At 36.9% G+C, this 27,456-nt stretch overlaps 1 protein-coding gene across 45 annotated transcripts in view; it reads right to left on the minus strand.

Moving 5' to 3' along the window:
* The window catches only part of CELF2 (CUGBP Elav-like family member 2), a 620,126-nt gene that overhangs the window by 284,502 nt on the left and 308,168 nt on the right, over nt 1-27,456 (minus strand). The window contains exon 1 of one of the 45 annotated variants that reach the window (XM_072653371.1): nt 8,555-16,763. The exons of the other annotated variants lie outside the window; for them this stretch is intronic. Coding sequence (XP_072509472.1) covers nt 8,555-8,568 — 14 coding nt within the window. The 5' untranslated portion in view covers nt 8,569-16,763. Of the gene's footprint in view, nt 1-8,554; nt 16,764-27,456 lie in introns of those variants that run through there. 45 annotated transcript variants of the gene reach the window in all.

Consider the following 27,456-nt stretch of genomic DNA (forward strand, 5'->3'; position numbering starts at 1 on the left):
TTTTCTCATTAGCAAAATGAAGGGGTAGAACCTAATGACCTATTAGGTGCTTTCCAACTAATAAATCTTCCAACTCATAAATCTATGATCCTATGAACTTGTCTACAACCAAAATAAATTTACTGATCACTGATAGGCTTATTCCTCCCAGAAAGAATCAATTTCCAAATGGTCAACTCAGTAGAGCTACATAGACATGATGTGAAACTATCGGGAGTGGATCTCATTTATTCAGTAGGGATCCAGCCTCTTCATCTATAAAAATAGGGATAAGGTGACAGCCCCCTGCCTCAGGATACTGGAGGGGATCAATAAAAATAAAATTTAAAAGTAAATCCTACTGATATATTTTGATTTTATATTAATTTTAGATTACATATAAATTTATATATATTTAACATATTTATCTAATTTAATATATAATTATATATAAATAAAATTATATATAAATATAAAAATTATATACATTTCCTGCCATATCCCTCCCCTGCTCATCAGTCAAAGAGCTATCTCCTATAATAAAAGTTTTTTTAAAAAAATAGGAAAGGAAAAATTCAGCAAGTCTAATCAATATATTATCAAAAAAGTGTGGTATTATGAGTAATGATACACTGGAAAGAGACAGTAGGAGGTGTCGTCTCATACTCATCTTCTGGGTCATTATAATCACATTTCTACTGTTATTGTTCTCTCCATTCATATTACTGTAGGCATTGTCTTTATTATTTTCATGATTCTGTTTATTTTCCATCGATTCATATAAATCTTTTCAAGCTTCTTTGTATTCATTATATTCACAGTTCTTTATAGCAAAGGAATACTCTATTATATTTGTGTACCGCAACTCTTTTTAGTCATTTCCCAATCTATCAGTATTTACTATGTTTCCAATTATTTGCTATTACAAAAAAAGTGTTGCTCTAAATATTTTGGAGTATACGGGATCTTTCTTTTTATCAAGGGTGTATTGGGTGTATAGACTTAGCACTGGAATGTCTGGGTCAATGAACATTTTAGTCACTCTCTTCTCATAATTCCAATTTATTTTCCAGAATGGTTGGACCATTTTCTGATTCCACCAACAATGCATTTGTGCATCTGCCCATAATTGGTCCAATGGACTATTTCCAGAAACACTGGTTTTTATTATGGTTCCTAATTTGGGGCTAAGGTTAAGAGGACACTTGTCAATACCATTGGTCTATTTATAGCTACTAATGGCTATGGAGCTAGAATACCTTATTTGTCAGGTTTCATGCCACTTTTCTGATCTGTTCCTTCCTAACCCCTTCCCTATCTATTCCACATTGCCTCCTCCACCCAAAATGCTATCCAGGCATTTATTTATTTCAAGTGAATTATATCTTATTTTTGGAATTTCACAGAACCCATGGAGGAAAAGATAAATCTATAGGGAATCTGCTTTAAGGACTAATCTCTGAGCATCTCAACAGTCTTTTGGAATTTGCACATGAACAAATTCCCAGACAACTAACTGTTGCCATTTGATGAGTGCCCTCTAAATGAGTAGGACAAATGTCCCGAGTGACTACTGACAGAAGCATTAACTCCTTCTTCCATGAGAAAAATCAGCACAGAAAATGATGCAAAAAGCAAAGGGAGCCAGACAATTTCTAAGTGATAGCACACCACTTCACATCTGTAGGGATGTTAATTCCCTTGAAGGAGAGGGAATCACAACTGACACCAATCACGAAGATGAATTCAGCCATGCACCCACCAGAATTGAAGGAGTCTCACTGGGTAGGGCAGTCCAAAGTACCAGCAAAACTATTTTTTTCAGTTAATGAAACAGGATAAAGGAAACCAGAGCTGGAACCTGATAGATGGGTTATAAGATGAGATGCCTGGGTTCCATATATGGACGCTACAGTTAACACCAGATTTTATTTAAATAATATATTTAGATAAGATGAGACATAGGGGTTTTTTGTTTTGTTTTTTAAACAGGAGCAGTTAGATGACATGGTAGATGGAAGAGGTAGCCTAAAGTCAGGAAAACCTAAGTTCAATATAGCCTCAGACACTTACTAGCTGGGTGACTGAGCAAATCACCTAACTTCTGTCTGTCTCAGTTTCCTCATCTGTAAAATGGGGATAATAATAGCACCTACTTCTCAGGGTTGCTATAAAGATCAAATGAGATAATAATTTTAAAGCACTTAGCACAGTGCTGTCAGATAGCAAGCATAGTGAGAGCTGTATTAATGTTAGCGATAATGATAATTATTAAACAATAGCCGGGAGGAAGTCCTATGCAAATAACATGGCAGTTATAAGCACACACTGAGATCATCAGACCTTGTACAAATGATAAAGCTACATCCCACAATACCCATTTGTGAAAGCTTTGGAATTGGATATATTTGGCCAACATTGTCATTAAAATGGAAAAAGGAAGCTTGGGTGACTGTTTTTTTTTCCTGATACCTCTTAGAAAGTAAAAGAAAACCTTTAAAAAAAGCTATAGCAAGTTTGCTTACTGCTATTTACCAAATGTCCTCCTCCAATTGACTCTGGTGTGTTATTCTATGAAGTGGCCTTGCAAATAGTTTTCAGAAATCATTAAAACCTTTGAAGAAATTTGATTCAGCATCTAATCCAATCTCTATCATCACTCCTTACACCAACAGAACATGAATATGTGACCACAGAGGTTACATAGAAAGAACTCCTTTGCAAATATAAATTTCCCATGAAAATGACAACAAAGAAAGGCCTAGAAAGACGTAGAGAATGTTAAATTCCTTGGAGACACCATGTCTTCATTAGGCATACTCTTCATTCTTTTAGGTTCTAGGAAAGTGGATTCATGTTCATTTTAAGATCTGAGAGGTTGATTAAATTTGAGTAAAGTAGAACATGTTCTTCCTATTAATCTTTCTGCTTTTACTGAAAAACCTTGATAGAGAAGAGGTCTTATCCTACTCATTAGTTTCTGAGAGTAAAGCAATTTCAGTTAGCATCCTTGAATAGGATGAATCTACAACTTCTTAAAATGAGAAGACTTGAAAGTTGTGATTTAGAGTGGCATTTAAGAGAATCAGCTGGATCAATCAAAGGAAAAAAAAACAACACAGCAAAAAACAAAGCAACCTCCCTCAAAAATAAATTAACTAACAAATAAAACCCCCAGAATTCCACACTGGAAACATACAGCTTGTTCCTTTATAAAGACTATTCCACTGAAATTCTGCTTTCCACAAGTGTGGTACAGTGGGGAAAATGTCAGATTTGGTGTCAGACCTGCATTGAAATCCTGATTGTGTTATCGACAGTGTGACTTGGTCACTTCATCTCTCTTGTCTTTGGTTCCTCATATGTAAATCTCAGATCCCACTTATCCTGCTGATATCGTGTGGCAGTTAAGAAATTCACAGATCCATTAATTTGACATTTTAAAAGTCAACATAGGATCTTGTATAATAATAGCTGGAAGTAATAGCTGGCATTTATATGGCACTTTAGGGTTGGCAAGGTGCTATTTGATTATTAGAATTAAAAGTTATTTAAAAAAATAAATCTAGGAGTAAAAATGTTGAGTGACATCTACAATTCTCAAAAAAAAAAAAAAAGGTGGGGGGGAAGCCTTCCTTCTCTGTTTCAAGTGTACCCAGTGTGTTCACTGTTTGAAAGTGATAGTTAATACCCTTCCTAAAGAATATTCCTGGGACTATAAAACTATATTACTTTGATGTCTGAGATTTCATTTGTGTAGATATACCTTTGACCAAAGGAAACTGCCCTGCCATTTTGACTTATATGGTACCTATGCCTTTCCAGCAGAGAATCTATACATTGTGCTACAGGACTACGTGTGTGCGTGCACGCACGCACACACACACACACAGAAATGAAGTCATAGGTCTCATCCAAATATTGGATTACTACGTACAACAACAGAGCATGAATATGTGACCATACTCAGTCACCCTTGCAAATAGAGATTTTCTATGAAAAAAATCAACAGAGAAAGGCCTGGAAAGTAGAGAGTAATCCAAACATTGGATTAGACTTGTGATTTCATTCATTTATGTAAGGTTAGGAAAGACCCTCTCCCTATGCAGATGATCCACTATTCTATCTGGGAAAACTGAGTAGTTGAGTGAGTTGCTCAGCATCAAATGGTATGTAACAAAGGCAGAGGTTGAACCCGGGTCCTTTTGACTGTGGGGCCAATTCTTTATCCATCAATCCATGCTGCCTCTCAAAAAAAGTTCTTAAAATAGCACAATAGAAATAACAAGGCTGCTTCCCTTCCATCCCCACCCCACTCCTTTCTAATCCCCCTCTATTTCTCAAGAGGTTAAGGAATAAAGGGTACCTGACTAAGGGTAGAGATCATTTCTTTCCAAATGTCAGGAAACTCAAGTCTCCCCTCCTCAGCCCATCCTTCTCTACTGAGTAAGTATATGTCAGAGACAAAGGCTTATTTCCCATAGAAAGTCAATAATTGGATAGTATTAGTGGCAGGAAACCAAGTTTGACCATCTGAACTAACTGTTCTTTCTAACATTCAGTGAATATCAATAGTGTGATAGGTATTGTGTTGAATCAACATTAGGATACCAGTATGACTTTTCAGGCAAAAAGGAAGTAAGTTAAAATTACAAATGAAATGCTAACTTAATGGCTATGGAGAAGAGGTTCGGAAAAGAACAGAGCTATCTCTGGTACCATTCAGCAACGTACTCAGCAAGGTGTGAGCTATGAGAGCTGTTTGTATGAGCATGTGTATATTGCTATATGCCAATTATCTTTGCTGAGTGGGTAATATGAAACCAAATCTCATCATAAATTTGATGCATCCCTTCACAGATCCAGTTTTAATGCACTGGCATTTTGAAAATCAAATGATAGACAGGCTCAGTTTGTGGCTGTGAGATAATCATGCCATTTTCCCATGCCAACCTTGCTATTTTGGAAATGCATAATCTGGTGCTGGGAAAAGCCAATTGTTTACTGCTACATCTAGGTAAACTTCAATATCTTTCCAAAAATACAACTCTTTGCCCTTCAGAAGGAAAATGAGAGGACCTTTTAGAGGTAGGATCATCTGCTTTCCGTTTCTCGAGGGGCAAACCACTACAAACCCAATGAAATTCAAATGTCAGACCAACATCTATTTTTTCATCCATATTCTGGTTTTTGGTGGACTTTTTTTCCTCCCGAATGATACTCTGAAAGTAATCAATGCCCCGTACAAGAAGGGGTTGAATTGGCTAAATAGCAAAAATTCCACACATAGATGACATTCTTACATTTATAAAATGGCGCAGTGAACTCCCATCAATTTCACAGTGTTTTTTTGTTTTTCTCAACGATATGCTCCTAAAACATCATTTAGAGAGACGGCAGCTGTGAAAATCCATTGTTTTCTGCGGCCCAAAGTCTCTCAAATGCTTCCTTCCCATGAAATGACTGCACACAAATCAGTGAATTCCTCAACTAAGCAAAATGGGCATTTTAAATGTTAACTAGTGTTGCACACATGCACACATACATACATGCACACAACTCTCTAAGGGTAATTCTTGTCTTTTTCATGGTTGCTTTTCTCCCAAATAATTATTTTATTTTAAGAGAGGGTATGGAGAAATGAGGAACATACCCTTATGAGCAAATGTTTGCCTGGCAGTTGTTGAGACTTTTTTTTTTAAATGAAATTTTATTTTGGACTTGTCACAGAGGAAGCTATTATACGACTGTTATCTTTACGTGCGTGATTAGGAATAATAACTGATTTGTGAAGTTATCTATTACGGGAAATAATCAAGATTAATGAGCCCTGTGGCACTTGCTGAATGCCTCAAGAGATTTATTGCTCAGGCTGTTCATTTGTCTTGTTGTGTTGTTGGTGCTGTCAGGAGTTCTTTAACAAATGCAAACAGAGACATGGATTAATTGTGGAATAAAAAGGAATGAAACTCCTTCAATGGCAGGGAATATTTTGGAATGCTTAGATGCCATACTATATTATTTTATGTATGACACAACAGAAAAAGATGGGTTCTAGCCCTCATTCCCTAGTCCCTCCCCTGCATACATATATAAAATGTATATATATACACACACACACACATTTATTATCAGGAAGCATATATTAAGTACCTGTTCTGTGACAGGCACTGTGCTAGATGCTGAGGATGCAAAGACAAAAGTGAAATAATTTCTGCTCTCAAGAAGCTTACATTTATAGGGGGAGAAAACTCAGACATAAACAAGGGGCAGAGACAGAGACTGGGCTTGGGATTCTATTTGTTTCCTCTGGGTGAGGAAATGTTTCCGATCAACATAAAGCAGTAGAACATTCCTTCCCCCACCCCCGTCTACGTTATATAGAAACAAGTATATACAAAACGAACACAAGGGTGAATGTTTTCGTTGGGAGAGGATGTTATGACTGGTTGAATTCTTCTCCTCTTGGGTTCAGAAGGCAGGTGGAAAACTCCATGCCCATCTAGGATAGTTACTCTACTAGCCTACATAGAAAGGTAGCCTCTGAAAAAGTCATTGCTAGGAAAATGGAAATTTTCACTTAAGCGCTCATTTTTCCTTACTGTAGCCATTCAAAAGTACACCAGCTAGGTGGCAGATTTTCTGTAACTAAATCACAGCATTGCCTTTCCAAGTGGGGTGGCTTGAATACTTGTAATAACCAATAACCCTCTATACTTTGTGCATATTGTCAAGAGTAGCGATCCAAATTTTCAGTAGTTTCTTCAGAGCCCATCACTTTACAGTAATATTAATGGTTTATAAAATACTTTATGAATATCTCAATTGATCCTCACAATAACCCTGGGATTTGGGTACTATTTTTATTCCTGTTTTACAGATGAGGAAACTGAGGCATGCAGAGATCAAGTGATTTGTTCACAGTCATATATAGCCAGTAAGTGTCTGAGGCTGGATTTGAACTCAGGTCTAGCATATTATCCACTCTACCACTTAATTCCCATCTAATGTTGTAACATCCTAGATTAGAAATCAGAAAGTTTATGCATATCCAGCTCTGTCTCTAGCTGCCTACATGACCTTAGCCGAATGATTTAACTTCTCTGGGACTCAGTTTTCTCATCCATGAAATAAGAACCAATATTCTACAAGCCAAATATTTCCTTACCAATATATCACATTTTGATATAATCATTATGGATAAAATGCTTTACCTATGAAAAAATTTCTTTTTCATACTTGAGAGAAGACAAAATTACTTTAAAAATCCAACAAGATCCATTCATGATTTTATGCTAATGGAGAAAAGCCTAACAAAAAGTAATGACTAAGTATCAATGAATGAGGCAAATGTACCTTTTGACCATTTATCTATAAATAGACAGTCTATATAGACAGTCTAATAGATATCTATATATAGACAGTCATTTTAAGAAGTCAACATCTCCTAAAAATACTTTGCAAAGTGCAGAAACAATAAAATGTCCCAACAGGACTCTGTCAAAGTGAATAAGTATGTATCTCACAATATAGTCTCATAATGATATTAAGAGGACTGTGGGTTTATTTTAAAGCATATATGCTGATGAGTTCAGCAGTCTACTGGCTAATGATCCAGCCTGCCGAATGAGTTTGGACTCTTTAGACCTTATGGAACCCTTGGGCCTATCTCTTCTATAAGAGAAACTGCGTCAAGTACCATGAAATTTCCATATTCTCCTGGCAGAAGAAGTTCAAAAGCAATTAAAAGTGACTCCCTTTGCCAATCTCTAGGGAATCTGCCCGATTACTTGGCGATGAGAGAGCCTGGTATTTCTCTATGAATGGTATGTTGGTATGTTGATAAGATCATTTGGGTAAACAGTTTTATTTTGGTGCGAAAATAAAGGTTGCACTGCTTGTGGATTTGAGAGATTGTACTTCATAATAAGTCTCAACCAACTACCACCATGATAAGGGAAAGAAGGCGATATCAGGAATATTTTTGCCTTTAAAAAACGTCTAATCGGACAAATATACTGAGTCCATCAACAAGCATTCATCAGGTATTTACTACTAGACCCTGTGTTAAGTTTTGGAGGTAAAAACCAAGATGAAAAGCAAGCTAAATCCAGTCCACAAGTATACTTTCCTCAACTGGAGTTTGGGTCCCAAGATTACAATTCCAGGGACCAGAATCACTTAACTCTATAACTCCTTTTTCAACCCGGAACTCGCTCCCCTTTGTCTAAGGGCAAGCAACCTACTCACTTCACCCAAAGATGAGAAACTGAACTATCCCAACAGGAGTTTTTAACCTATTATCAAAAATCCCTTGGTTGGATCAGCAATAATTAGAACTGACCCAATGGCAACTGTATGCTGAGTACTGTTCTAAGCACTCTAGATATCTGACTTCACCCCCATCCACACTAAATCTTGACAAAGGGAAATGAGATCTTTCAAAGTGTATTTTTGGAGGCAAATGGGATTTGGAATTGGAGGGGGAGGAGGGTATATAACTGGGCTGCAGGTAGGTGATCCTGGACTTCATAAGGCAGGAAAGCTTTGGAAGCCAGCAATGTATCTGCCCTACCTGTATGTCAACATAAGCAGAATAAAGGAACTCTGGAGAGGTAGAAGCTAAATAATGGTATGGAGGGGTTTGCGCCTCAGGTTTCTTGTGGACTCCTCAAGTTCTGTCAAGTGGAAACAAACAAAAAATTGAAGTAAAACCCAGAATATTTTGTTAACATTTAACATTTTCCCTTTTGTCATATCTATTATAAAAATTTCATATTTATAGACATGAAATTCCCCTTAGATTTTGATTAGCTTCCTCTCAGTAATATTTAAATTTGATTTTATTTAAATTTAGTGGCGTCCATGAATGTATTTGAGAACAAGTTGAGAAGCTGGACCAGAGTTGTTTCCAATTCTTATTACATTCTGATTTTGCTAGTTATAGCCTTAGAGGGTGAGAGGTGGGAGAGAGGATGTCCAATAGGATAATGGGCATCTGTCAAAGTGATAACGGTTCTTTCAATAGCTCACATTGTTATTTTCCCAGCTGAGGTGTCAGCTGTCAACAGATTCATGGGAGGAACAGAAGGGCTGTTATGACCTGTGACTGCACTGCCAGAAAGATTAAAATAAGTCAGACTGAAGAAAGGATGTACTAAGGGTTGAGATTTGGGGTTATGTTCTATCCCCATAGGTGACTATCTTGAAGAGAAAATTAGGTCATTATTTCTTGTCTAATAAAATGGATCCTTAATTTTTCAGCTATTTATTTTGCTTAGGGACACATATTATAAAAGTGGAAAAACCTCATTCCCATCTAAATAATCCAAGGATACCAGTGATTTCATGATAGATAATTATTACATGCAAAAGTGTTGTTCAAACACGAACTTCCTGAAGGATTACAAAGCTCTGATGTAGTTGTTAAAAGCTCTGGTTTTTCTTTCTCCACAAAGTATGTTAAGCTCAGTGAGTCTATTCTAGAATATATGAGAGAACCAAGTCACAACCATAGAACTAAAACATAGACCCTCATGGACTTACTGCCTGCAAAGAACAGATAGGAATTCTGAATTCATAGCTCATAAATAAAAATAGACAACACTTGTAAGGGGGATTTAGGTTTTTCATTTCCCCTTTCCTTTCTTTATAGTAATACACACACAGACAGACAAACATAGAGAGGGAGAGAGAGTCAGAGAGGAGAGAGATAGAGAAGAGAGAGATGGAGACAAATAGGGAGAGAGAAACAAAGAGGTGTAGAGAGGGGAGAGAGGGGAGGGAGAAGGGGAGAGAGAGGGAGAGAGAGAGTGACAGAGAGAAGGAAGGAGAGAGAGGAAAAAGAGTGACAGAAGAGAGAGAGAGAAAGGGAGAGGGGAAAACAAAGAGGGAGGGAGAAATAGCAAGGGGAAGAGAGAGGGAGATATAGAGAAAGGGAAAACAAGAAAGCTAATCTCTGTGTTCATAGTGTGTGAAAATTAAGATTATCTGATGACTAAAATGACTCAGAAGTTTTCCTTCCTTAAGATAAAAAGGTTTAGAGAGATGGCTATTCTGTATCTATTATCAAAAAACAAAAACCCTAACAACAAATCAACAATGAGCAGAGTATATAAAATGTTTTATTTGAAAATTAACTCATGAAGTTAAATGCACCTCTGTCTCTACCCTGAAATTTGTCTAATTCCTAATTCCATCTCTGGGGAAAGTGTTTTAGAAGTTCCAGAACACTGTTTTAATGTTTTCCTTTATTTTTTTTCCATCTCATCCCTTCTCGGTTCCAGTTTGTCTTTAAATCTGTAGTTGCAAAGTAAAGAAAGACTATTTAAGAGGCATTTCCAACTGGGAACAGGTTACATCACTGATGTAAACTAAAGCATCTTCTCTTGTGATTTCCTGTACAGTTTAAATAACACAAAGAGCCCTGATATGATCTCAATGTGAATCAAGACAGGAAAGTTTTGCCCCAAATAAACCTAGGATCCTGTCTACGTTCTCCATCAAATCTCTCTTTGAACACTACTTAAAATATTTGAATGGCACTGCCACATGTAAGCTTGTTGCAAAAATTCTTTCTTCTCTTCCATAAGTTGTTTCTCTAACAGGCTGAGGGATCACCAAGTAAGGACTAGGTTTTACATAACATTATCGTACTACATCAGCTGATGGCTGATATTATGAGCAAACATAACAACCATTCGTGTACTCTACTTTTTGAAAAATATGAACAAACATTTCCGAACATATAAATTTGGGGGTGACTATTCATATGACCAAAGGAATTATCTCAGAGATTCTTTATCTAACAAGTTCCAATGAATCTGAAATATGATTTCAGTTTCAGAGGTTGATTTTTACATACAACTTTTCAAAAGTTTGTCTATAGTATAAAGCAACATAAACCTGCCTTTAAAATATAGTGCTGACTTTTTCAACAAACATTCTTAAAAACTGAAAATGGTGATGTTCTCAAGCTTCTTCTATCTGTCTAAGGCATCAAATGCCTGAACTAAACTTCAAGGCCACATGCATCAATGAACAAATTCAACATGGTTATATCACAAATAGTAACCAATTCATTAAATATCAGTTAAAGAAGGTGGTGTGTGCCTCTTACCTCTATTTTGTTCCCCTTCCTCCACCAAGTTTCAGATAACAATCTCCTGTTACAAACCTTTATGTGACACTGAGAAAGTCCCATAATGCCTAGTTTAGTGACAGGCACAAAACAATCAAAAATGCTAGTTGATGAAGATGGTAATAATAATGAACCAAGAATCTTAAAAATCATAACTCCAGCTCTACCAGATCTAGACAGACAAATATTCATTGAAAAGAATGAGTGATCATCGGTAAATTGTGTGAACTCCTGTTTCTTGCCTGGAAACTGGAATGTTAATGGCCATGCTTCACTCAGCTCTATCAACAGATAAATCTTTCTCACTTTAAGTGAACACGTATTTGCAAACAAGGGTATTATACCTAGCAGTCTGCATTCTTACCACTTTTGACAGATGCAAACTTCTTTTAGGCTAGTAACAACATAAATGGCTAGCAGATGACAGACAATAATCTTCGTTTCCTTATCATCAAATGTGATTGCTATTTGTACAGGCTCATGGTGATTCAGTTCCCATAACACCATCCAATGACATGATAGACCCAACTGACAGAAAAATCTGACATGAGAGAGACAACTCCACTTTCTTTGTACTCTGATAACCTTCATTGATTTAGAAACTGGCCATGGTGGATTCAGAAATTGTAAATGGGAACATTCATAAGCTGAAAGTCTCCCCATGTCTGTGACATGGTGACAGATACAGTTTAACGCAAAGGCCATATATGTACTGAGGCCAGATGTTGCACATGGCAACTTACATATGAGTATAAAGTGAAAGTTGAAATGAAAAGACTCCCTTTCTCGTTTCCCTTCTGTATGCTGTGTGATAGTGGTCTGCTGTTCCACCAAGGAGACACTCTATCTCTTGGCTCTGAGTATTCTCTCTGGCTGGCCCCCATTCCTGGATGTTGTCCCTCCTCACCTCCAACTGCTTACTTCCCTGACTTCCTTTAAGGCCCAAATAAAATCCCACTTTCTATAGGAAACTTCCCACAGCTCCTCTTAATTTTAATGCCTCCCCTCTGTCAATTGTCTCCCTTTCATCTTGTATATGGTTTGTTTTGTATAAATTTGTACGTTATCTCCTCCATTAGATTGTAAACTCCTTGAAAGCAGGGACTGTCTTTTGGTTCATTTTGTGCCACCAAGTGCCTGGCACATAGTAGGTACTTAATAAATGTTCACTGATTGATTGGTTGGTTTGGATGATGGCATTCAAACTCACAGGTTTTGAAAACTCATGAAGGCTGCACATCTTTGGAAGGTCACCGCCAAGTCATAACCTAGATCAGGGGTGGGGAACCTACAGCCATATGGGGCCCTCTAGATCCCCAAGTGCAGCCCTTTGACTGAATCCAAGCTTCACAGAACAAATCCCCTTAATGAAAGGATTTCTTCTGCAAAATTTGGACTTAGTCAAAAAGGTTGCACCCAAAGACCTAGAAGGCCACTTGTGGCCTCAAGGCCACAGGTTCCCCACCCTGTCCTAGATAGTTTCAGAATATAATTTGCTTCATTTTTGGAATGCTCAATTATAATATAGCTTTCTCAGGAATCCAGAAAGGGCCAAAGAAATAAGAAACAAAGGAATTTACAGCTATTATACATGGCATGCATGATAAAGTGTACTGCAAAACATCTCCACTGCTCAAAAGCCCTAGGTGTAAAGCATGAGGAACAAGAATAAAAAAGAGAACCCTCACTATTCTCCACAAACCTATGTCTAGTACCTGGAAATAGGAACTCTCTTGGCTTACATGAGCTCATTTAGACCTTTGGCCATTTCACATTTGCATTCAAGATAGAAGCAACAGGAGATTTTAGATGAAAGAAAATTGTATGCAGCCAAATGTCATCTTTGACACTTATTAATTATTGAGCATCCAGAAATATGTGGCACAACCTTAAACCTTAGGGGATGATAGCAATAAGAATTAGGAGAAGACATCTTCAGCTTTTTACATTTATAGATTTATTTCAGGTAAGAAATAAAGAGACAAATACTATAGAAGGATCAATTCATTCAACCATCAGGTATTGAAAGCTTCCTTGGTACAAAAACACACACTTGTTTTGGATTGGGGTTTTGTCATTGTGGTGGTGGTGGTGTTTTTTGTCAGTCAAGGAAGATGAGAAGATGAAATACAGATGGTTGATACCTACTGTAGTAGGCATGAAGCACTGGCCCTAGAGATGGGCCATGGAAAGATAGATGTGTGGAACTGTTCTCTTCAAAATCCTCAGGGCTGTTTATGAGAACTAATCCTCCAGAGGGAGGCCTGATCTAGACAGTTTGGACCCAAACTTTATAGCTTAGAGAATACAGTGATTTGAAAGGCCACTTTATGTGCATTCAGTTTTGGTCTCCATGTCAGCTACAAGAGGCAAAGGTGAAATTTGTGAAGGAAAAGGGGGTGCTTGCATTGCCCAGAAGGTAATGCTTATTGAAATCTATCTCCTTCTGCATGCAAAACAATTAAGTCCACCTCTCCCTTCATTTTTTAAAGTAATATAAGGAGGAACAATTAAGTAGCAGCAGGAAAAGGATGTTAATAAAAATAAAACTTAGACTTCAAGTCATAAACTTCCTAATAAGAGTCATTAAAATTCCACAGGATGGAATGCCAGAAGCAACTGAGTTGGGAATGATCAGGCCCAGGCAAGAGAGGGTCTGCTCCTAGTGGACCCAAGGCAGTCATTTCCTAGCTCTGATTTATATGATTTTATATCCTTTGGTAGGTTTGACCTGGAAATTTACCATGGGATTTAGCCATGTGACTTCAAATGCACTTTTATGTATGTTATGAACATGTTTAAGACCTGATATAGTAATGTAACAGATAGAGCAACATGAAAATCTCACTATTATCCTCCATCCTGTCTTTTGTTTTGTTTGCTTTACTCACACAGTGACAGCCACAGAAAAGGATCGAGTTTCACAAAACTGAAATCTATGTTTATGTTTATTTTGTATTCATAATTTTTCTGTCATAAGGTCTATTTTTACACTTTATTTTTAATTGGGTCAGATATGTGGATTTCTAATGGATATCATATAAAACAAACTCTAGTTGAAAATATTTTTGCTTTTTTGTAATACTTTTAAGTAAACTTTAAATTTCTCCAATAAAATAATATGAACAAATATAATGCTTCATATGCCTCAAAGGACATACTTGCAAGGACCTAACAGGTATAGCCTCTGGAACCAAATCCAAGATTCTCTCAGTGTTGAGATGGGAATTACTTTCACCACTTTGAACTAAGTCCCCTTGACATATGATTCACGTTTGTGAATTTGCTTCAATAAAAAGAAGAAATGTAATAATATACAAAAAACCTTGATTGACTGTAACCTAATTAACCAAACCTCTTATTTAGAATAGATTATTTTTCTGTACTTGACATTTAGTAAAAAGAGGCAAATGACAAACTAGCTGATGTTAGAGACTTATACACACACCAATTTACAGGGTACGTCCTTGGGCTAGTACACATTTAATCCAATCTTCTACATTGTACAGCTGCTCTGTACTATGACAACAAAAACTGATGTTCATAATGATCACAGGATCATACTGCTCTAAGGGACCTTCTGGGCCATCTCCAACACTCTTCATTTTACAGATGAGGAACCCTAATCCTCTGATTTGAAACTCAGTGTTCTTTCCACTAAAACAAGAGGCTAAGATACTGAATCACAGATGAAAGGTTATCTTCAACAAACTACTTATTTACTGATGTGGGTATGGAATTTGTGAAATAGGCTAGACTCCAACCCTTAAAATACGGTGATTTCTATAGGTACTACCATATGATTAGTGATTCCTGGGATTATTTGGTTGGCAAGCTGACCATTCAACTGAGGCTTAGGTACTTGAGAACAGGTGAAAAGCTCCATGAATTCAGTCAGCATTAATTTTTCTATAAATCCTTTTACTAAAATAGTGTATCCAGTTAACTAAACTCTCTTAGATATGAATCAGTATACAAATAAATCAAGAATTAAATGAAAGACTATCAAGGCATATCAAGTGTTATTTTTACTTAATGTAAATATAGTTAAGAAAACTGACTGTCTCACCTATAAAGCTTCTAGACAATGAAAAAGATTGCCAGATCTCAGGTTGTCTACAAGAGAGATATCAAACTCAAACAGAAATAGAAACCTCTAAACCATATATAAAGATCCCTGTGGGCCACATATTCACTTAGAAACCATATATGTTTTTATATTTCTTTTTTATTAATACATCACACATTAAAATCAGATAGGAACTACATTTTAATCTGGTTTGGGCCACATTTGGGAGTATTACTGTCTACATGCTGATTATGGACCATGTATTTGGTCTACAAGTTCCGCTTCTTTATGTGGTAATAAGCTCCTAACAGAGATCTCATTTTTTCTTGTGGTCTGCTGTAACTCTTCTTTCTCTCTCCTGCTATTTATCCATTAAAACAAAAGAATATCATCACCACAATCTGACCACAACCATGGCCATGACTACCACTACCACCGCTCTCATCTAAATCCAATTTTATTAGGTTTCTTCAGCTGGGATCAAAATTTGTTTTAGTTGAACTAAATTACCCACAAACTCCTCCCCCGATGCACACACTTACAAAAATGCTATATATTTTTATGATCTCTACTTGGCTCCAGCAATTTTCTCAGTTTTCTATCTGTTGCCCTTTGCTTAGAGGGCTTTTCATAAAGGAGCTATGACTTTTAAAATATATTTTGAGCCAACTGTAACTTAAAGAATGTAGTTACACAGATACTTATTCATACCAGGGAAGCTTAACAACAAATTATTAAGGATTTTCACCAATCAGGTCAAAGCTTCAGTTAACCAGGAAATTAAAGTGACTATATATTTCACTTAATTAAGGTTTTACCATAACTAAGAATACCTGTATCTCATCTTTAAAAATTTCCAACAATCATTTAATATTTCTACCTGGGAATTTAATTCAACGAATATTTATTATGAGACTTATATGTGAGAGGAAGCAGCCTGGCATAATCGATAGAGTGTTGAATTTGGTCACAAAGGCTCATGTACATAGAATTTTAGCTGAGGGACATTTTGTCAATCAACTAATCAAACTTACAGATGAGGAACAGAGCTTCAGGTATGTTAAGTTCAATTTCTCTGTATATTGCCAACAAAACACAGCAGGAAAAGAAAGAGAAATTCTATTCAAAGTCAATTACACAATATAGAAAACACGTTGTAGCCCATAAAAAACAGATACACTGGAATTATATGAAAATAACTTCTTATAATACCAGTGGTTGTACATGTCACTGTGAAGGGCACAATTAGTTAGAGGATATTCATCACTGTCCTCCTCTTCCTACCTGCTTTGCCTAGAGTTTAATTAGCCACCCCATATTACAATATGCTGCCCAGGTTCCATCTATATGTGGTCTTCTCCCATTAGAAGTAAGTTCTTTGTAGGCATGGGCTGTCTGGTTTACTTATATTTATATCTCCAGGGCTTAGCCCAGTGCCTTGTCCTAATAAATTCCATCCCTATCTATATCTCTATGTAGTTATATAAATCTATACTATATAAATCTATAGTATCTATAGATATAGACATATCTATAATATATAGATAAATAAATTTATATAGATATGTAAATATCTGTCCCTAACATCTCTAAGCTTAGGAGGGATCTCCTCTTTTAAGGAAGCTTATCCTTAAGATCGAGGTAGAAAACATTCCCCTCTGCCACTGGAGTTAGGTAAAAGAAGCGAGAGGAAAGAAAGCTGTTATTTCCTGTAGAAAGAATGGTAAATAATAATGGAATTATTAATATAGTACGTATTTTATATATAACATAATATATACCATGTTATATATATAATATAACATAATATATAATACTATATTCTGAGAGGCAGCAAATGAAAGAGAATTAATTCTGGTTTTGGAGTCAGGACGATGTGAATCCAAATCCTGAATTTGCCTGACATCTTGTTAGGGGCCTCAGTTTCCTCAACTGTAAATAGGGGTTGGATTAGCTGACCTCTAAGGGCCCTTACAGCTCTAAATCTATAAGTTCATGACATAAAAAGGTTGTCATTTGGGTCACAGAAACCTAACAACCATCAATAAAATTATTTAAATGGGAAAAGTTATCCAAAGTTCCAAAAACAATAAAAAATTTTGAAAATAAACCATTTCTAAATTGTGACGTATCTGCAGTTGTAAAGGGTCTTTAGATAGACAGATATAAAAGTACAACTTTAAAAAAGACTTTTACTTTTATTTTTTTGGACTGAAGTTAAAAGTGAGAATATGTGTCTAGTCCCAGGTTCCTACATCATGATATGCAGCTACCATTTGGATTTGTGTTCTGTGAACAATCACTTTCGTAAGCAACTTTCAAACTGATATTTTCCTATAAGGTCTTCACGCTACATAGAAGGAAGTTTTGCTCATATGAGTGTTAGCAGTAACAATAAATCAGAGTGATTGTGGAGGAAAGAAGACAAAGGCACTGAAGGATATTTAGCAACCTCATTCAGAATACACCTAGGCAGTTGAGTTGATCGATTTCATATGAAGTGTTAGAGAAACCAACGACTGGCAACCAGAAATAAACACAGAATTCCATCTCTTTTATGCTATTTCTAGAGAGGATACAGTACTAAAATGCCATACTAATTGCCTGTTGGACATTATCACCTGAATATTCTGCTGGCATCTCAAATTCATTATGTTCACAATGGAACTCATCTTTTCTCTTAAGCCTGCTCTTTCAAATTTCCCTATTTCTCTCAAGTGTCCTAAATTATCTTCTCATTCAACCATACTGAGGACCTAAGAGATATTTTGGGAGCAGCTAGTGGTACAGAGGATAGAGTGCCAGACCTGAAGTCAGGAAGACTCATATTCATGAGTTCAAATCTGGCCTCAAACACTTGTGAGCTGTGTGACCCTGGGCAAGTTACTCAACCTTTGTGGCCTCAGTTTCCTCATCTGTAAAGTGAGCTGGAGATGGAAATAGCAAACCACTCCAGTATCTTCAGTAACTCCAAATGAGATCATAAAAAACTGGATACAACTGAACAAATGATATTTTTGAATGCTCTTTCTTCGATCACTAGCTATGTCTTGTCAATTGTATCACTACGATACCTTTCCATCAGTCTCCTTCTCCCTTATATAGTCTTTACTCCAACTTCTTGATTAGATTATTCTAATATTCTCCAAAATGGTTTCCCAGCTTTCATTCTGTCCCCTCCCAATCCTTTATACAGCTACCAAGATAATCTTCCTAAGGCACAAGTCTCTGTCATCCCTTCACCTAGAGTACTTTAGTGGCTAGCTGTGCAACCCTGGACAAGTCATTTAACCTTGTTTGCTTCAGTTTCCTTATCTGTAAAATGAGCTGGAAAAGGAAATAGCAAACCATTCCACCACCTTTGCAAAGAAAACCCCAAAAGAGGTCACGCAAAGAGTTGGTCATGACTAAAAATGGCTGAGCAACAACACTGAATGAAATTTAGCTTGGAATAAAAATCCTCCATAATCTGGCTCTAGTCTTCCTCTCCAATCTCATCTCCCAGGAGTTTCTCCTCACATACTCCTCATTCACATACTCTCCATTCAAACTTAAATGGACTACCTGTCATTTTCACTTACTTAACATTCCATCTATCTTCAGGGAGTTCAAATTCAGCCTCAGACACTTATTAGCTGTGTGACCTTGGGCAAGTCACTTAACCTTGTTTGCCTCAGTTCCTCACCTGTAAAATAAGCTGGAGAAGGAAATGGCAAACCACTCTAGTCTCTTTGCCAAGAAATCGCCCAAATAATATCATGGAGAGTTAGACGTGACTGAAACAACTGCACAAGGTTAAACAAGAGGTGGAAAGGAGAAGATTGAGAATTACAGAAGTGGGAGAGAGCCAACGCAAAGACATGAGATGGGCATTTAAGGAACTGCAAGGAGGCCTGTCTGGCTGAATAGTGCAACGTGGAGGGAAGTAAAGTTTAAGACTGAAAAGTTAGGAAGGAGTTAGAATATAAAGAACTGTAACTACTAAATAGAGGATTTTCTATTTGATCCTGAGTATAACAGAGAGTCTTTACAGATCACCAAGCAAGAGGGTGGCACGGCCAGACCTATACTAATATTTACTTATGAGTACACATGCTATATCCCATGGCATTATGTAAACTCCTTGGGGGCTGAGAGAGCACATATATCCCCAGGACAGATTGAAGTGCCTTCCACTGCTCTTAAGTTATTATTGTTCTAGCTGTACTTCTGAAACTTCTCAGAAAGGCTAAGAATTAAGAATCTAGCCTAAAAGCGACAATCAACTAAAGGCAATTTATGTCTTTGTTTCCTTTGGAGAATACCCTAGAAATATTCCTTCATATTCTGATATTTCAAATTATATGGCTAGACAGCCACAGGGTTCATGATAAGCTTTGTTTAATAGGAATTCATTTAATAAAATTCTTCATTCAAAAATTAATGAATGAAATCATGAAATCCATTCTGGGAACGGCATTCATTAAATTTCCTAACTTATATGGTCTTATGCCATCAACTTGAGCCTAGCATCTTACTCCATTGCTGTCATCAGCTTAAAAATCCAGCTCTCCCTCCTCTCTGTGTCACACATAAACTCAAGGCAGCAGATAAATATCTGAAAACCTTGCAAAGGTTTCAAGACAAAAGCATCATGGCAGTGCATCAATGGTCTATAATGAATTAATATATCAGGCAGTAGTTAGGTATACAAACCATCAATGAAGACCCCTAGCTTCTGGCAATGGTGCAGCCACTATTTGGAGGACCTTGGGTAAATCACTTAACCTTCTTTTGTACATCATTAATTTCCTCCTCTGTAAAAATGCAGGGAATGAACTGGATGATCTCTAAGGTTCAAACAGCTCTAGAATTTTCTGATAATATGATGATGCTGAAGGGAAAAAAGAACGGCCAGGTCTGAAACAATCTACTAATTTGATGATCTTTTAAAAATACGTTAATTGGATGCTGGGTGATTATGCACAGTAACTTACACTGGGGTCGTTATCCCTTCCCAAATAACACTTGAAAATTTTACTCCCTAGCCTTGCCTTGAAAATTTTACTCCCTAGCCTTGCCTTGATCTTGCCTACTTATCAGAAATTATTTTTATAAATGTACAGACATTAGTGGGAGAAGGGGTCAAAAAGAGATAAGTTAATGTGACACCTCATAAGATAAAAGAATTTCCTAGGACGTAAAATCAGAAATGCTAAATTGATTTGGAGCTACATTGCTAAAGCAAACCCGCTAAATCTTAAGCGATTTGTGTTACACAAAAATAAGTCCAAAACAAAAAATCCTGAGTCCTGCTTCCAAGGTACTATCTATGTCATTTTAACTTTCAGGATTTATTTTATTGCTTTTTTTGTGAATATGATGAAAGCATAGCATATGAATATTGAATATTGCTGTCTATAATTTTCTCAGCTTGTCATAGTTGGTCCATTAGGATATGTGAAGGACTTAAAATATGGCATAATTTTTTTTATTACATTCAACGGATATTTTCACCTCATCAGGAATGAATCTGCTTTTATACTTAAGGTCAATGGAAAAATGTGTGTTCGTCCTTCGTTGCGGAATCCCATGCCATCAGAGAACTGCTGACATGACTTGCACTTGACTTTGTTTTGAGGGAGGCAGGGCTGTGCAGGTCACCAACCTCACTTCTCCTCCAGAGCTATCTGACTCCAGTGACCAGATGTCCATCAAGATGACTGGAGATGACCCAGAATGAGGCAATTGGGGTTAAGTGACTTGCCCAAGGTCACACAGCTAACGCATGTCAAGTGCCTGAAGTGAGATTTGAACTCAGGTCCTCCTGACTTCTGCACTGGTGCTCTATCCACTGCACCACCTAGCTGTCCTCAATGGAAAAAATATGATTTACATAGAAGATGTTTACTTTATATGTAAAATTCTAGGATGGCTTCTCTTCTTAAAGAGATCTTTCCACTGTGATTAGGTCTGCCAAGTATCATATCACAACTTTCTATGGAAATGCAAAGACATCAATCACTGCTGTTACTTTGTGGAAGGTTAGTCCTTTCTCATAATCATATGTTTTAAGGAAGTAGAGGTCCCATATCCAACTGGTCTGGAGAAGCTATACCAATCAGGTTGTCATTTCTCCCCTCCCCTCCCCCAAAACCTTAAACCTACTGCACTCTGAAGCTGGGACACCAATGGGCCCCTGCCTAAGGGCTCCTCTGGACCCTCCTAGTTTTAGAGTGATTATCAGCAGTAATTGTTGCTGTTTCCCTCCCAGCCTGATGTCTTTCTTTTTCTTGGCCTCACTGAAGGGGCCATGCCCTGGCTACTTCTTAAACAGTCCTATTCAATGGGCGTTGCCTCACCCTAGGTGAGCACCTGCAAAGACCTTGGGCTAAAGGGGCCAAGATCTCCCATTGCATCCTGGGTCATCTCCAGTCATCTTGATGAATATCTAGTCACTGGATCCAGATGGCTCTGGAGGAGAAGTGAGGCTGGTGACCTACACAGCCCTCCCTCACTCAAAACAAAGTCAAGTGCAAGTCATGTCATCATTTCTCTGATGGCATGGTCTTCTTCGGCAACATTGTTCAGTTGTATCCAACTCTTCATGATCCCATGGGCCATATTGTCCATGGGATTTTCTTGGCAAAGACATAGGAGTGGTTTGCCATTTCCTTCTTCACTGGATTAAGGCAAAAAGACGAAGTGACTTGCCCAAAGTCACAAAGCTTATAAGTGTCTGAGGCCCAGGACTCTATCCCCTGAGCCACCTAGCTGCCTTCACCTAAGCCTATGTTTGGTTTGGTTTTATGTTTGGTTTGTAACGCAAATGTAAGTTTTAAGGAAGAAAGAAGAAAACTGCCAAGGCTTGTAAAAAATGTAAATGGTCATTCTTATTCTCCCTTTGAATTATAAAAATACAGAAAGTTGTGATAATTATAGAATGCTTGAATCTTCCAACATCATCTCAAATAAGTTCATTTTACAGACGAGAAAACTGAGACCACAAAAAGTAAAGGGAAGTGGCTTGCTCAGGGACTCTCATTCCTGTTTTTTTCTCCCCAATATGCCACATTCTGTTATTAAAGTCTGAGCAAACCAGAGAAAACAGTAAAGTATTCAAAAGATAAGTGGAAAAGAAAAAAAAGAGTCAACAAACATTTTTTTGTGTGCTTTGAAATGAATAAGCACCACACAGAATGCAGTTTGATACCACAAATTCAAAGCCTCACCCATAAGTATATTTCTGCGTTCAACTGACCTTCGTTCCACAGCAATCTTGGAACTTCCCTCAGTGTCTCTTACCCAAGAATAATCTACCACCTCTAAGGGCCACTATTGGTGAGTTCCCCTTTGAGCCTCCATTTTGTGGAGGAGCCCAGGTTGGCCTTCACTTAATAAATACTTGCTTCCTTATTCTCAGTCTTTAGAAGAACTTCTAAGATTGATACCATGAATAAACTGGAGAAGCAAGGAATAGTGTATTTATCAGATCTATGGAGAAGGGAAGAATTCTTTACTAAAGGAGAGATAGAAAGCATTATGAAATGCAAAATGGATAACTTTGATTACATTAAACTGAGAAGTTTTTGCACAACCAAACCCAATGCAACCAAAATCCAGAGGGATGTAGTAAATTGGGAAAGAATTTTTACAGCTAAGCTCCGGGATAAAGGCCTCATTTCTAGAATATATAGAGAACTGACCCAAATGTATAATCATACAAGTCATTCCCCAATTGATAAATGGTCAAAGGATATGAACAGGCAATTTTCAGAGGAAGAAATTAAAGCTATCTATAATCATATGAAAAAATGCTCTAAATCACTATTGATTAGAGAGATGCAAATCAAAACAACTCTGAGGTACCACATCACACCTATAAGATTGGCAAACATGACAGAACAAGAAAATGATAAATGCTGGAGAGGATGTGGGAGAGTTGGAACACTAATTCATTGTTGGTGGAGCTGCGAGCGCATCCAACCATTCTGGAGAGCAATTTGGAACTATGCCCAAAGGGCTACAAAAATGTGCATACCCTTTGACCCAGCAATATCACTACTAGGACTATATCCCCAAGAGATCATAAAAATGGGAAAGGGTCCCACATGTACAAAAATATTTATAGCAGCAGTCTATGTAGTTGCCAAAAACTGGAAGTCAAGGGGATGTCCATCAATTGGGGAATGGCTGAATAAATTATGGTATATGAATGTAATGGAGTACTATTGTGCCATAAGAAATGATGAACAAGAAGACTTCAGAGAGGCCTGGAAGGACTTATATGACCTGATGCTGAGTGAAAGGAGCAGAACCAGGAGAACTTTGTGCACAGCAACGACCACAGTGTGTGAGAGTTTTTTCTGGTAGACTTGGATTTTTGTAATAACGCAAAAGCTTCTTATTAAAAAAAAAAAAATCCCAAAGGTGGTTCTCAAGGCAAAATGCCTTCCACACTCAGAGAAAGAAATATGGAAGTCACTCACAAAATGTAGCAGATCATGTTTGTGTATGTGTATGTGTTTGTGTATCATGTTCTGATTTGTTATACGATTTCTTTCATTTATTTTAGTCTGACTACATAGCATGACTATAGTGAAAATATACTCAATAGGAAAGTATATGTAGAATCTATACAGAATTGTATGCAGTCGTGGGGGGGGGTAGTGGGGGGTAGGTGGGGGGGGATAAAATCTCAATTGTATGGCAGTGATTGTTAAACATTAAAAAATAAAAAAAAAATAAAAAAAAAGAACTTCTAAAGGCAGGGGGAGATTGAGGACACAAAAATTTATAATCCTAAATTACTACCTTCTCTAGGTTTGAAGAAATGCTTTAAATAAGAACTCTGATCCTCAAGGACACCTAGAATAACAAGAATAATTTTCCACCTCTAAAAAAAAGCCTCTCATTCTATCCTATTCCAACCAATTTTACTATTAGAATATTGTACCTGAAAATGTATAAATCAATTGCACATTCTCTTGCTTTAGTATCATCCTGCAGTGAAATCATATCACTTTACTGTGCATGGAAATCTTCTCTAAATATGTTTATGTTATCACAAACTTAATATTTCTATTTTCTATTTCTATTTTCAGTGCCAGACCAACTTATCATCTTTCTGACTTATATTCATACATTGTTTTCTTTCTAAATATGCCCAGACATTTTACTGACAAGGCCCCTTTTACTTGGGCTTAAATAGAATAAGATCCCAAAGGGTTTCAGATCTAGTTTCTCTTTCTTGCATTCAAGTACTGGGACAACAGGTTGGGAATGATATCTTCTGGTTTTGTATATGTTTGGGGAAGGAATAAAATAAAAATCCTGTCATTGGCCTTTACCATTGATTCCTGGCTACATTCTAGTCATGCCCCCTGTGAAGCGAACACAAGATTAATTATTTTTTAACTATTATTTTTCCAGATCTGTGATTATATTGATGAAGACAAATCTCAGTGAAGAAACTCCCACTAATGCAATCTGGCAAAATTTCTGCAATTTATAATCTTATACAATTGCTTGAAATGCTAAGTGATTCACTTGAATTACCCAGGAATACACACCCCATATATGACAGAAGGAAGAATTGAACTCGGGTTTCCCTGATTCTGGAGAAGGCTGTCTTATTTATCACATCATCCTGGCTTTCACATATTATTCTACTAAAGGATAAATGTTTAGCACCAAGAGATATAAGTAAAATAATTAATTTTAATTAATTTTTCAAAATTTGTAAAACATTTTTGTAAAATAATTTGCAAAACATCACATGGTGAGACAACAGTAAAGATAAGAAAATTTAGCATTCACTTCTAGCCTACATTCTCCAGGAAAATGCAATTTTATGGAAAGTTATTTCTAAGTATTATGAATGAGAGTTCTATTTAAACTCACAGTCTGAAGAATAATCATGTGTTAGATTATCAACAAGAGGAACAAAAATCTACTATCTGCCTGACACTGGGCTAGGTGTTTGGGATACAAATACAAAAAAAAATGAAACAATCCCTACTTTCAGTGAGCTTATAGTCTAAAATGTCTCTACCGTATAAAAGAATTAGCAGTCTGTAAACCTACTCGTGCAACACAAGGCACATGGAATTCAATAATCCTTGAATCTGAATATACCAATCCTCATCTATACTCGAGAACCCTAACAAGCTTAGTGAAGGTCAAGCATTTTCCTCAAAATAAACATGGGTTTGAAAAAAAAGTCCTTATTCTTCCATCAAGATACCCCACTACTAGATACATACTCCAAAGAAGGCAATGATTTGGACATCTCCCCACACCTCAGACTCTCAAATATTGATAGCAGTTTTTGTGGTAGTTATAAAGAACTTCAAACAAAGCCAATATCCATCATTGGGAGAATGAGTAAACAAGCTGTGGTACATGAATGTAATAGAATGTTACTGTGCTGTGAGAAACGATGACTATGACGAATATAGAAAACTATGGGAAAACTTTCATGAATTGTTGCAGAATAAAATAAACAGGACCAGGAAAGTAGTACACACACCAAAACAACAATGTAAAAAAAGGAGAGTGACGACCACAAAACAATCCAAACTCAATGTCATGCAGTTATAATGACCAAGCTTGGCCTCAAAGAAGAAATAGGAAAAGGTGCTGCTCCATTTCCTTACTGCAAGACTACAGGCGTGGAATTGTGATTTTTATGTCACTCTATGTTGAGGTGTTGGTTCACTTTTCTGAACTGTTTTTCCCCTCTCTTTCATTCTTTGTCATAAGGGATGACCCTTTGGCACAAGGAGGTAGCAGGATGTATTGGTAAATGTAGATGATGGGAAAAAGGGAAAAAAGAAAAAAAAAACGATACCCATAAAATATTTAGTTAAGTCAACAAATATTTACTGAATGCCTGCTTTTTACTAAGCACTGGAGATACAAAGAAAGACAAAGATATTCCCTGTCCTCAAGAAGCTCAAAATTGAATGGGGTGCAACATGCCAATGACTGCACAAACAAGACATATACAGGATAATTTGGAGATAATCACAGAAGGAAGGCAGCAGCATTAAAGGGTAATGGCAAAGGCTTGAAGAAGGAGGGGTTAAAAAAAAAGGAAACATATAGTTTTCCTTAACAGTGGAGGCATCAATAAAAACTAAAACTAATGAATGCCCTTCTGGTGATACCTGGCAATTAGTCTTTAGCTATGGCATATTCCCAGAAGTGCAAAAGGCTGGCTGAATTTATCATTTAAATACCTGTTCATGGAGGGCATCATCTCTAGCAGTACATACAGCAAAATGCTTACCAATCTACCTAATCATACTTGGTACATATGTGCTTATGTTTATTATTTCAGCTTTTAAATGTTTTCATCCTCCATAAAATTCCTAGTCTGATATTTCATACTGGTATGGAAGGAACTTTGGGTTTTGAAGTCTATCCTGTGGAGTGTGAGTTTAGGCAGGTCCTATAACAAGAAGGAAAGACTTTGAGCAAGACCTAGTGGTGAACTGTATCTCTCCTATCTAGAAACCAAACTCAGGTGGGCTCTGAGGGGCTCATTACCAGTTCAGACACAGGGGCAGATTTTATTAGCTACAACTCTTAAAGATGACCTGTGTGCATTGGTGGAGGGAATACCCATCATAAATCATTGAGGGATTTAAATAATCATATAGTTGCATTTGTGTTTGTTTCTCCTTCATGAATTTGTATGTTCTTAATAAGTACTATGCATTCTTCTTCCTTTTCAGACACTTGGTATCTAGTATGAATCTCTGCAGACAGTGGGTGTTGAATACATTTTGGTGACTCATTAAGGTCCATTGTGCATTAATTCCCTAATGGGTTTTTGCCACTATTTAGATTTTGCTTGCCTACACAACCAAGTTGCTGGGATTCTAACATTCTAGTCTTGGATGTGCTCACAAAGGAAGTGGAAATGGTAATGAAGAAAAAAAAAAAAAGAAGCTGAATTAAACCAAGTGTACAAATTAGAAGGCTCCTGCTGCTAGTGACAAGATTTTGAGGGTATTGGGGATGGATACTCAAATTATCTAAAAGAGGGAAAGGCAACAAAGGCATGGAAAAAATTGTACTACATTAATAACAATAAAAGGTAAACTACCAACCTATAAAGTTTTCCCAAATACATAAAATGTTTAAGAAACTCACCTACGTATTCATCAAGAGCATATTGGTTCATGGTTTTAGAATGAATAGGCAAGCTTGTGAGATATCCTATACTAGCCAATATTTTGACTGTCACAAAATTCATGGAAAGCTATAGGGAATACAAGAA

The sequence above is a fragment of the Notamacropus eugenii genome, chromosome 3 (genome assembly GCF_028372415.1).
Source record: "Notamacropus eugenii isolate mMacEug1 chromosome 3, mMacEug1.pri_v2, whole genome shotgun sequence".
Classification (NCBI taxonomy): domain Eukaryota; kingdom Metazoa; phylum Chordata; class Mammalia; order Diprotodontia; family Macropodidae; genus Notamacropus; species Notamacropus eugenii.